The following is a 13,436-nucleotide window of genomic DNA, read 5'->3' on the forward strand; positions in this document are numbered from 1 at the left end:
ACACGAAAACATCCTGGTATTGCTTGAACACGTGAACAAAGGCTTACCACTCCTGCGGTGTGTAACAAGTACCAAAATTGACGAACTTCGGATCTTGTTCTGTTCGCAAGTTGATCTGTTCATGCATCATGGTGGAAGTGTGGGTTTTGTTTTTGTTTGGCCCTTGAAAGTGGTTTTATAATTCATAGAGCTTTTCGAGAGATACCACACCCTTGGGGATGAGGTTTCATTTCTTGTCATCATCTGTGGCTTGCAGAGACTGCTCATGCTCAAATTCGTCAATCGTTGCATCCTTGAAGACATCAACGTTCGCCATGAAGTGTAGTATCTGTTGATCATCATAGAAAACACATAAATTAGTTATGTTATCAGAGATAGAAGGTTTATACAAAATTTCAACAGTAAACCTATCCCTAAGCGGTGTCATCCTAGCAGTTGCATTAGTTAAGGCATCGGTAGTTGCATTACGCATTCTTGGCACAACAATGATATTGAAAGCTTGGAAGTTAGAGATCAGTTGCCATACCTCTTGTTGATAACTTTTGAGATGAGGTGACAAATAGTGTATGGTGTTATGTACCTACCATACCATGATTTCTGAATCACCTACCACTTTGATTGCAGCAACATTAAAGGTAATGGCTTTGTGCAAGCCCAATATGAGTGCTTCATATTCAGTAGTGTTTTTTGTGCACTCAAACTCCAAGCAGATTGAGATTAGGTGTTTTCATTACTCCGAGTCTATCAAGACACACCCGGCTCCAGAGCCATCCTGTGTCGTTGATCTATCAAAATACATGGTCCACGACTCGTCTGTACATGGATCACTCGATGCACTAGTACTACTACTACTACTACTACTAGTGTTACAATGTATTGTACATGTTTCATTACCATCAGTTGGGCAAGGAAGGAGACCCAAATGCATGTCTGGTGGGGTTGGAGTTGGCTATGTGAGATAACACCCCAACTGTGTTTCCAGGAGGGAGTTTCTGAACATGAGTTCCGCAAAATCCAATGGTTCATTCTCACCATTGATGGGAGTGACATTATGTTTCATGTATCTCTCAGATAACACCCTGATCTGATTGCTTTTTCCCTTGTACAGAAGCCATAAGTGTGACCAATATGTGGCAAAGTACCCATTCAACTTACTGGACCATTCTCTACTAAGCAGTAAGTCGTATGCTTCTGGTATGTCTACAATGACAATGTTGATGCATTGGTGAACAAGACCATCATAATTGAGTGATCACATCCCATAGTTCACCAATGGCTGGTATGTAGGTTCGATCTAGTTGGATGATCTGCGTAGATGTCTTGCTCCCTTGCACATTGATTCTCTTGGCAATGGAAAGTGGCATGATGTTAGCTGGTGCACTAGAGCCAACCAAACAATTGTGAACATTGCAGTTAAATATTTCAAATGAGAGCAAGAATGGAGGGAAAACATAGTTTTCTTCTTCCATCCAGAGTGTGTTGAGCACAATTGTGAGTGAACTGGGAGATGTGCTTTCTCCCTTGCTGGTAGAGGTTGTGCTATCTATGAATGTTTTCCCCAATGCACGCAACAAAATATCTCGCTAACCCTTGAGCTTAGTTAACTCGAATAAAGAGATGTTTGCATGACTTTTATTCATATCTTCAACAATATTGGAGTCAAGAGCGAGTAAACTCACCAAGGTGTTTGGGGTTAGACTCGTGTTTGTACTGTATGGCAGAGTGTTCTAAAGTTTACTACTCATGGATTTACTCTTGTTTGTAGCCGTCTTCCTGGGCTTGCTTTATGCTTTCTTCTTTGGGACGACTAGTAGATCAACCTTCCTAATCATTTCAAGCTTCTCTTGCACCTCCCCAACAGTAAGGGGAGCCCCTTGACTTCTGATATGGTATCGACCATTTTGCTTTGGGGGTTTCTTCTCAATGTTTGTTTTCTATTATGCACGCGCACATTGATACATGTTGATCACCTACCCAACACTTGGTACCTCATCAAATGCAGCATCTTCTTCATCATCTTCACCTTCCAATTGGAACTGTGCATTGTTTACCATGTTGAATCTCATACCATTGTACACCGAGTCCACAACTCATTTCCAATCCAAACAAGTCCTTTCCATGTGATGGTCTTCATGGAATGAGAAAAAAATGGTGTTACCGCACATTTCCATCTGGAAAAGTGAGTTGGAGTTGTGTGAAATTTTAGCTAGGTAGTTTCTGATGCCCGATGACATACTCCTCTTCTGTTGTCTAGGAGGCCAGCTACTAGTAGATGCCTCGATTGTTTGTTGCTTTAGTTCAGACACCTCTGTTGTCAACGTCTTGACAAGACAAGTAAGGGTTTCAATGTCACTTGCTTCCTTGTCTTTCTCCTTACTCGCAACAACCTGGGATTCCTTCTTGCATATTTGGATTCATTTGTTGGTTCATCATCCTTGATGACTCCAATCGCGCGTAGGTCCTTTTCCACAATGATCGCCTCTTCTTAATTTGCAAGTAATTTTGGTTTCACAGCTCGTTTGACGAACTATGCAATACTGGTTGGAAATGCAAACATGTAATAGTCGGTAGTGATGGAGTCATGAGGTTTTGTGTCTTCTACAAACTTGTTCAAGATGCGTAAAAAACTTTGATTAAAGTCTTTCAATTTCTCTTTCGAATCCATCTTGAGACTTCCTAACTCTTTGAGCAACATGGCAGAGGTATTTTCAGTAGCAATTTTTTCCAAAAACATTCTCTTGAACACACCCTAGTTCTGGATGGAGTTGACAAGAAGTTTGTGATACCATACTGTTTCTCGGCCATCCAAGGTACATGAAAACAATCTACATGCAACGTCGTCATATCGTACCTCGAGTGTATGAAGTTGTAGGTAGAAGTCATCCAAGTGGTCTTCTGCCTTCACTGTCTTATCGAGATAAAAAATTTCCATCATCCTCTCCAAATTTTTTGGCATCTTGTGCAAAGCACCCAGGAGAGATAATGGTCCCTAAGTCATCCATTCCAAGTTTTGGTCCACCATGTCTTCTTCTTCTTCATCCTCCTCCTCTTCGTCAGAATCTGATGGTTCTACCTCTGAGTCGGTTGGTTCGTCTCCACCTCCACATCCTCCACTGACTTCCCCCTACCTTCTGTACCAAATTCTGAGCCCAAGATCATGAGGTTTCCTGTTCTCCCTGTCAAAACATTGGAGGTTCCTCTCCATTCTCAAAAACTTCTGCCAGACCTTCGAGACTGAAAATAATTGCTTCTTCCACTTATGAGACAACAACTCCTATGGCAATGGTCTTTGGCTTCTTTGATGCATATGGAAGGTCTTGTATTCCTCGGATCAGTCTAACTGCTTTGGAAAACTGACAAGTGATGGAACGGACAGAGCGAAGGTTCTGATACAAATTTTTGTGTTCACGTTTGGGAGGTGAGGAATAACCAACTTCAGAGTTGTGCATAGGTGAGAGGGAGTGTGAGTTATTTCCTTGACCAGATGATTGATGATTGGGGGTGAGAGGAAATTCAACCATAAACAACTGGTGGCCCTCCTTCTAGTGCCAGAAATTTTGATGGTGTTGGATCTGCCAACATTCAAGGGATCTCCTCGGTATGAAGTCCCAACTAGACCTCACACCTTTTGGTGTAGGATTCCCATCTTGCATGATGGCCCGATTTCCATTATCTTAAAGATATGCCTTAGGTCTTGCTTGTCAGCACATGAGAGTGGTATACTTAGTCTTCATAGGTTTGTGTGCCTAGTGAGTTCTTAGTGTAACTTGTGTCTAAGTTCTTTCACTGTAGAGGGAGAGGGTGAGAGTGAGTCTCAAGTCGAAAAGGAATAGTCCCAACTCAGTTAGAGACACACAACATAACAAGATCTTCTCAGTTTCCAGTAGTGTAGTCCACATGAATGTGGTAGTCATAAATGCAAAGTGAACAAATAAGACGTACAACACCCAACGGAGTAGTCCACATGAGTGCGACGATCATTATAACAAGTTTGCAAGAATGAATCTATCTAGTGTCCAGCAGAGTAGTCCACATGGGCGAGACTTCGATAACAACTGATACAACACATTTCCAATAGCATATGCACTAAAACAACTGAAATAGTTCAACTATCTTAGTACAGGTTAAAGAAACATGCATTACAAGCATCCAATGAATAGTCTTACAAACGAATACAATACATGTGTGAAAACATGCTAGCCTGTTAACACGCTTATGAATTAAGAGAAAGTTCCAAGACACATCCGTACACCATACATCACTAACCCCAATAGTGGGGCGTTGGAGCTACTGCTCGCTCCTTAAAGAAAAGAATACAGACTCTCAAGGCTATGTGGGAGGAGCCAAGGTGAAAATTCTTTTCCATGTACAAATGAGGGGTATATATAGCCAAGGGTGAACTTGACCCTTGTGACTCTTCGACTTCCCTAATGACTGTTTTACTTACATGACTCTTCAACTTCGTATGTGGATCTCTTAGACTTCCACATTACATTACATTGCTTACAACAGTATGGACCACAGTAGTGATGTGGCCGAGATGACTCATGACTTGACTCGACATGACACTACTAGTATTTTCATGCTAATGGTGGTGTCCATGATGAGTTGTTGTGTTGCTGAGTGATGAGTGTTCTCTTGGTGTATCATAGCTTCACCTCTGCATGAAAAGGTGTGCAAAGTCTTCGATGGTCTTGGTGTTTTCTTGATGTTGCATGTGCATGTATCCCCTTCACTAGTACTTGGCATGCTTCATGTGTTCATCTGTTCACGAACAAGTCTCCTAGCATGCGCTCCTTGTTCATCCTATTTGTCGTCACGCCATGTCTCATCCTTGTACTTCTAATCACTCATGACGAGACGAAATCAAATCCAGAATTCCCCTAATCTTCCATGATGCATCATATTTCATTTCTTGGTATAGGTGACCAGGAGAGAGGACAAGGCTCTGAAACAGCGTGGGCACATTTTAGTCTGGGATGTGAGGCTCCGGGGCAATGTTGCAAAAAACTGCACAGAGGTCATTGAGAGGTTGAGTTGAGCAGCTCGGGATAGTAGTGACATCTGCAGGTTTTGGCTAAGCTGGGAGGCATAATTGCGCAGTTTTTATAGGGAAGGCATTGCGGGTAGCAAGAGGCACTGGAAGTGAAAATTGCGCACATTTCCAGAGGAGTTCGAGATTGTTCTGTGGGAGATTTCTATTTAGAATTATGAAGATATGGGAGGCAATCATGCAGGACATGTCTACGTAGTTTCCAAGCTAAGTGGAGTGCCTGCAAGCAGGTGGAATGTCCATGAAAACTGTGCAATTTTCAGGAGGAGTGGCAAGTATGTCGACAGGGGGACTGTCTGCCAAAAATACGCAATTTCCAGAGACAGTGGAATGATAGCCAACGGGTGCCTGTCCCTCATCTCTGCATAATTTCTTCAGGCAGTGCAAGTAGGCAGGTTGACAACTTCTACACAATTTTGGGGATGAGTGCAGCCTTGGGTCACTGCCCAAGTCAAATTCTCTAGTTGACCAGTGAGAGGCTTGATGGATAGGCTTGGAGGAAATGCAAACTGAGATAGAATATTGGGCAACTTCTGCACTATTCTGGGTGACATTCAGCTAGGTTGATTCCAGGATTGCGTAATGCAGACTACCTGGAGGGCAGCCTTAAGTTATGCACAGTTCTGGGCAACAGTGCTTGGTCACTGAGGGCTGAGACTGCGTAGTGCAGCTCAGTGGAGGTCCGATTGATGGAGGGTGGTCTACTTGATAGATCTTCAACAAAATTGTTAAGTGTGTGAACGAGTGAGCTCTTGTACACATGACCTTGCAAACACACACTCAACATGACTCGATGACAAGACACCTCAAACCATCAAGACGAGATATGCTCAGTGTGACTAACTAAAGGGCGAGAGTGACAAGTGCGACACTTGGGATATATCATTGAATGACTGTGAAAACACTTACGCGACATGACATACAACTTCATGTGTGAGTGCGACAGATGTTTACATAGTGAACACAACTTGTACACACAAAGACAGACCTTCAACATAGCTAGAACAAGACTGCAAGCATGACATTGCAACCAACATGCTAAAAGAAGAACGATGAATGGTCAAGAAAAGAGGGTGTAAGGACTCGACACGAGATCGTGGGATGAGCCCGATTGTTTGAAATCATCAAGGAAAAACCAGGGAAGGCTCTAAAATTGGATGCAGGCCAAAATTTTGGAGGGTGTTGCAGCCACTATAACATGTTCATATGGTTTTTGTGTGTTGATGTTCTATCTGCTTCTTAACTATTCATAATTACTGATTAATTGGTGAAAATTAAGTAATGGTAGATTGATTAATGTTGAAATGATGATGAATTTAATGATAAGATAAGTTATTTGGATATACATGGGTTTCTTTAATAATAATCACATACATACACAGGTTTCCTTTGTAACAGTAACGTATACAAATCAAAATAAGAAATTGAAAATTTGAAGTGGGAAAAATACTGATTCACCCCCCCTCTCAATATTTTTCCTAACATGTGGCATTGCATGATGAGGACATGTTGGAGGAGAATTCCATGTGTCATTTATATAGAAGCTAATGTGGTGTAAACTAACAAATCTTTTCACGGACATGACTTTGTGCTTAAAGCTCAAAATGAGATAAAATTCATGTAATTAGAAATATCTTAAGGAGTAGAAGAAGATGATCACTTTAGAAAATAGGTCCATGATGGTTTTGGGAAGAGATTTTTCTTTTAACAAACCACCTCCATAAATTCACCTTGGGGGTTAGACATGTTATAACCTCAATTTATCACATTGAAAATTCATCTACAAGAGCCAAGTGCCAAAGCTCAATCTAAACGAACCAAAGATAAAGTACCAAACATACCTAGAAAGGTGTGATCTTCAATGCCAAAACCAAGGCAGTGGAGCATATGGAGCTACATACACTCACACATAAGAAAAGAAGATAGGAAGTTCTTGCTCTAATACCTTGTCCAAATATAGGTTTTACACTATGTCATAAATGATCCTAGATATGATTTCCACTTAAATTTAATATTCTTCTCTATTTATAAAATTATTATACAATTGAAAAACATCGATCGTCAAAGATTTATAGAAAATATAGAGTATCTTAAGCCATATATTGATTTTTAAACTGCCATAGATATTTCAATGGAATAATTTTTCACAACATACATTATAATATTGTAAACTCTTTTATTATGTAGTTTATTTTCTCAAACTCATATTTAGTTTTACTAAGAATGACTATATATATATATATATAGAGAGAGAGAGAGAGAGAGAGAGAGAGAGAGAGAGAGAGATTCCATGGGAGGGTCCTTTTTCAGTCCCTACACTTCATGTAGTTGCTTTCTCTCTATCTCTCTTCCTAGTTGCAAATGGAAAAATAAGAAGGTTGGTTGAACTGAAGATGGAGAGCTCGTGAGTAATGAGAACATAGTGACGATGATGATAATGATCATGCGTAGAGAGTGAGGGAAAAATGTCTCTATTTATAATAAAATGCTAGGATAGATCTAGATCTAGTCAAACAATAAAATATTAATAGACCAAATCAAGGTCTAACTGTTAGGAGTATTTTATTATTTTTTAGAGAGAAAAAAAAATTAATGAAATGGTAAAAAAACTTTATTTAGTGAACTAACTCAAAAAATAATGATTGAGTTAATTGAGAATAATGGTTAAAGTAATTAATAAATAAAAATGATTTATTAATTTATTTGAATTAGAAATAATTACTAAAAAGTAATTTAATAATTATTTGAGAGGAGAAATGTGTAGAGATTTAGGAATAATAAATAAATAATGGTTTATTTAATTATTTTGGGTAGTTCCAAATAATTAATAAATAGTGATTTAAAAAATATTTAAAGGGAGAAAAGTTAAATTATTAAGGAATAATATATAAATAATGATTTGTTTATTTATTCCTAAGAATGGGTAAAAATATTTTTACTTTTTTACAAAATGGGTAAATATAAAAATAACATGAAATTAATTAAATGAATTTCTGAGTTATTTGCAAGTGGATAAACATAAATAATTTAGGAAAAGTGGTTCTCTAAGTTATTTCCTAAGGTGAAAGTAGGTTTTTATGTGTTAAACCCATACTACATGTGTATTTTGATCATCAAATGGAAAATGGCCAGGGGATCACTTTTTAGGGGATAGCAATTGAAACCAAAATGATAAAAACAAGTAAGTCAACACATAATCCTTCTAAATAAATACAACTTGTGGCATGGGAAACCCAATATGGGGGAAAACCTAACTATTCTGAATTATGAAATGGAAGTACAAAAAAATTGACCCACATTATGGATTTTATATGGCTATTATAGCCTGAAAGGCTACTACAAAATACCTTACATCCTCTAATATGTTTCAATATCCCACTTCTAGATACTCTTCAATTATGGAACAATAACCATGTCAAAAGAATAGAACCCCTTACCTTCTTAGGAGCATAATATTTAGCATATCTTGATAGTTATTTAGGGCTAGGGTTAGTTTTGTTCATGTCTTAACCATCAATTAATGTTAAGGCTTTGGATCCTCTAGAATCTTCTTGAAAGTCCCCATGACACTAATCTCTTATGTGTGACTAATGGGGATTGATGTGGCATCCACTCATTACCATATGCATAACTTTCGCATCGAAATTTTGATTGATGCATTTTTCATGGGGTTGGGAGCTATGATCACAATTTTTTACTCCAAAAAATTCTATTGGACACCTCCAAGTAATTCTAAATTTTTTTAACCCTAAATCATCAAAGTTGACTCACCCCTAAATGAGTAAGTCAATTTCTTCGGTGACTATATGTGGATGATATTATAAATCATTATCCCAATAATAGGTAGGGAGATATGTGTAAATATGATAAATTTTTTAATGAACTAGGTAGGAATTTATGTTATTTCAAGTAAACTATAACGTTCATGTAGCTATTGGCCTATCAGTGGGAATGTAAACTAATAAGTATTTTTTCAAAATTATTGATCTAGTGCCATATACTGTTTACATAAATAACTAAGTTTGAGCTTACTGGAGAGACTATAAATTTAATAGAACTTAAACCAGCAACAAGATCAACATGCCTACTTTAGTGTTGAAATCTTAGAACTAATATCATCATTTAAATAGTGGGAGCGTCCACCTAGGTGGGTGCAACGTCACGTTCCTCCTCGTCACTACTGAGGATGTTTAAATATACAATTTTCCTAGCCTAACATATTGTTGTCTAATTGGGTGAGTTTCATCTATAAGGCATCCATACTAAGAAATATCTCTTACCACTGTGCTTTACCAAAAAAATTCCCATAATTTTTTTGATTTGCTAGCAGATATCCATTATCCGCATGTATTGAGTATGGTGAGAATAGATATTCACTATGTCTAAAATCCATTTAACCGCATCCTCTTTCACCTCAATATCAAACAAGAACCATCATTTAGATTTGGCTTCTTGCTTATCCATATCATTTTCCTCCCCAATTTCACGTGAGGAATGTTTCAAATAGTGGGCATCCGAGGCCACTATACTAGCCTAGGCTCGTGAGTGGGTCAGCACCATCCTTCCATGGCTTACGTGATGAGTGTGAGTGGAGCCATGACAAGGCATAAGACAATTCAAGACTGGGACAACAAGTATACAAAGGGAACTAGCAAGTAGAGGAGACCTCAGAGCATCTTGGTTTATAGGAAACCTTTAATAATATCACACTAAAGAAAAGGAGTGTGAAGTCTAGCCCCATAGATAAACGTGGGACAAGAGTCCAAAAGACGAAGAAATAAACATGGAAAGAGAAAACTCAAAATGAAAGAGCAAGAGGTTTTCTTGAAGTTTGAGTTATGTAGGAGACATCTATCATACTGGAAGAAGGTTTAAAAAAGCCATGAAAATTCAAGGTAGCTTACGAAAATAAAGTTTTGAGCAGGTTGCTTTTCCCAAATCGCTGAGCTTTTAAGATTATCAATCCATAATGATGAGGTGCCTATTATTCTAGTTGTGCAGTGCTTTAAGGCCAAGTTGCAATAACAAATATGTGTAAGAATGATCATCACAAGATGTTGAAGTGACTACCTATAACTGCCCCTACCATCTAACTAGACCATCCAATTGAACCATCTATCCTTGCCTCAGGGTCATGAAAGGTGGCTTATATGTGGAAAGAGACACTCTTACTTAAAGTACTTGGGATTTCACCCTCCCAAAGAAATATAAAGATGATAACTTACCTAAATAAACTTACCACTCATTAATTATACGCATTTTGCTATTTATTAGAATATATATTAAATTTTCCAAAATATATATATAATATCAATTTTTCAAATAGTCTTCCTAAAAGTGAAATTAAGTGAAAAAACATTAATATTAAAATATAACATTAAATAATAATCCTATTATAAAAAATGATATATAAATTATAATATTAAACTTCATGGAATACCATATAAAATATAATATTACCTAGTGGGCATCTTATAAACGAAAATATAAAAGTAGAATAAAATACACAAATACAGACCAATAATTGATCTTTCAACTTTCCACTTCCTGCAAATTAGTCAGTCTGTTAACTTTTCCTCCTCCTTGGAAATTTCCTCGAAACATTCAGAACGCTTTACGTGTCTAATAAAATGACCTGAGTGTTCAAATATTTATTTAAGATGACGATGGCGAGAAAATTCATAGACCCAGCACGTGTACGCGAGGACTCGACGAGATCCATATCCACACTGTTAACACCATAGCCCGAACACACACATTTACCAACCGCTAGATTTTCCCTTCAATTCTAAGGATTCTGTAGTGTGAAACGCGCCCCCGTCCAACCTACGCGCCTGCAAAATGTCACATCAGGAAACTACCAACGTTGACCCTGGCTTGACTTTCGATCGTTATTGAGGTATATTGTACACCGCCCACGGCTTTCACTGTTAAATCCATGTGACTGGAAATTGGAATGATGTGCAGGTCTTCACATGGCGTCACAATCCCAGGTGACTCGAGTCAGATTCAGCAATATATTACATATTGACGACTTGATTTCTCATTTAATTCTTCCTCGGGAAAGATTTCGGCCATTTGCATATAACAATCCTGGTTCGAGAAAATTGGATCTGCACACAGCAACGGAAAGGTAAGCAATCAACGAACTGAAATCTTTCGTACTATACTTCTGAGAGAGCATAATGATTGTACAAAATTGTTTTGCAGATGAGCGACATCACTGCTTCCAAGCCCGAGAGCTCCTCTAAAATACCGTGCGCTGCTTGCAAAATCCAGAGAAAGAAATGTACAAAGAAATGCGTTCTCGCACCATATTTTCCGCAGGACGATCCCCAGAAATTCCGGTTGGTACACAACCTTTTCGGAAATGGCCACGTTGTCAAATTCCTCCAGGTTCAATTCTTTCAATCAACTCTTCATATTTATGGTTTTATGTTAGTGAAAAAGTATAAGAGATAGACTATTGCCAGTAAAACAATGTGGTTGATATATGTAGAAACAATAATTAGTGAAAATTATATGTAATTAGATTCTAGGGTAACAATCCATTTACGGTGTTACAGAATCTTCCGGCGGAGCAGAGAGGTGATGCAGTAAATAGCATGGTTTACGAAGCAAGCGAAAGATTTCGAGATCCTGTGCATGGCTGTGTGGGAGTGATCAATGATCTCCACAATAAAGTAGCAGAGCTTCAAACCCAATTGGCTTCCACACAAGCAGCGGTGGCCAACATTAGTCAGCAGCATGCCGATCTCTTAACCATCATCACTGGATCTCATGAATTACAGTACGTAGATCATCTGCCGCCGTGGGAGCTATTCTAGACATAAGAAAGAAGGACTAGCTATTGCTCGTTTGGGAATACGAGAAGGCTTTCCATGTTTCTCCCTCGTTCAGCATCGTCCCGCTCCTCCTACGTGTATGTAAAAAGATTATTGTGTCTCCTCTCCATCACTGCAAAAAATATTATTGTGTCTCGTTGTGTCTCGTCTCCATCAGTGTCAAAAATATTATTGTGTCTCTTCTCCATCCCTTCCTGTTGCTTCTCCAGATTGTGAAAAGTGTGATTCCACGTGATTTTCTGTCTGAACTCCTCCACTCCACTAGGTCTAAAACTTTATGAAATGGTTTCTTGCTTTGGGTATTTACAATGAAAATCAAAGGTGTGGTTGTATGTTTGCTAGCAGTGCACTGCGTGAAAATAATGAAAATCAAAGGTGTGGTTGTATGTTTGCTAGCAGTGCTGCGTGAAAATACTTGTGGTTGGCTCAAGTAGTTACATGAATAAATTTATTTAAAAGATGTTGAATTCATAAAATTTTAGAATAAAAATAGAAGTTTTATTAATAATAAAAATCAAAAAATACAAATCTATTTGTAATTTATTTATTTTTTTTTGTAAAATTTGGTTAGGGTTATTAGTTTGGAAGAAATGTATGATACTTGAATGAATTTGGTTAGAAATTGTCTTTAAATCTTGTTATATTAAATTTTGATTTAGGAGAATAAGTTGATATAAAAAGAATATCTAATTTTTTATAGGGCTATATTGTTATTTGCTTTGATAATTGCATTTCTTCATTAATACATTAAGTTGACCTCATATCATCATTACATGATTCAGATCTACACCATTATTTATCAGCATATACAATTATATAAAAAAACATCATCATCATTATCAATGCAATCCACAATTGATCTGAGACGAGGGGAAAACCCACTATGGGGAAAACCCTTGAAAATCAAAAGAGAGTAAAATGATCCATAACTTTATCTATGTAAGAAAACAACTATGATATCCATGAAACAAATCTAATCATGCTTATAATCAAAACCCTGATTCTGAGGACTGTAGTGTGTTGTCACTGACTGTAGACAACTGTTGGATACTGTTGTCACTGTGTTGAACACTACTGAACATTGTTGTCACTGAGCGGAATCTTCGAAATAATGAAATCTCATCTTTGAGTCCTAGACACAGGGAGGAGGAGTTGTGCGAGCGTCTATAACAATCTTGGATGCTCTCTATGAACTGTATGCCAACGTCTATGGTAGCCCAGACACTCCCTAGATCATTATGTGCGTGCGTCCGAGGAACAACTCACCAGATCTGACGCTCTTTTCCTTATCCAAAATGGATCTAACATAGACTTCTAAGTCTATGAATTTTCCTCACAGAGGAGAAATGAAATTCATTGGATGATTTTTGAAAATAGTCTCATTTCGTAGATTGTTTCATTCTAAATCCACCACAATTTTAACGGGCCAAAATGGATTCCGGACGAAGGAGTTATTGTAAAAACAAGATTTGCCCAATGTCCTTAGAAATGAGGCATTTCTTATTAAATTTGGCCTAAGGGTTAATATTAGCCTTATG

General features: G+C 37.9%; 1 protein-coding gene across 1 annotated transcript; it reads left to right on the forward strand.

Moving 5' to 3' along the window:
• Positions 1 to 11,086: 11,086 nt before the first annotated feature.
• On the forward strand, positions 11,087 to 12,213 carry LOC149154395 (LOB domain-containing protein 1-like). Its single transcript, XM_089445402.1, has 3 exons — positions 11,087 to 11,186; positions 11,264 to 11,449; positions 11,620 to 12,213. The coding sequence occupies exons 2-3, from the start codon at positions 11,264 to 11,266 to the stop codon at positions 11,878 to 11,880; spliced, it is 447 nt and encodes a 148-aa protein (XP_089301528.1). The 5' UTR covers positions 11,087 to 11,186; the 3' UTR covers positions 11,881 to 12,213.
• Positions 12,214 to 13,436: the final 1,223 nt, after the last annotated feature.

The sequence above is a fragment of the Pinus tabuliformis genome, chromosome 9, assembly GCF_031772625.1.
Source record: "Pinus tabuliformis cultivar Carrire ecotype Pingquan chromosome 9, CPIR1, whole genome shotgun sequence".
Taxonomy (NCBI): Eukaryota; Viridiplantae; Streptophyta; class Pinopsida; order Pinales; family Pinaceae; genus Pinus; species Pinus tabuliformis.

What these genes read in the sequence shown, in the direction of transcription:
- LOC149154395 (XM_089445402.1), top strand. Translation starts at nt 11,264, where the DNA reads ATGAGCGACATCACTGCTTCCAAGCCCGAGAGCTCCTCTAAAATACCG. An exon ending in ACGTTGTCAAATTCCTCCAG is followed by an intron (nt 11,450 to 11,619) that starts GTTCAATTCTTT and finishes ACGGTGTTACAG; the next exon opens with AATCTTCCGGCGGAGCAGAG.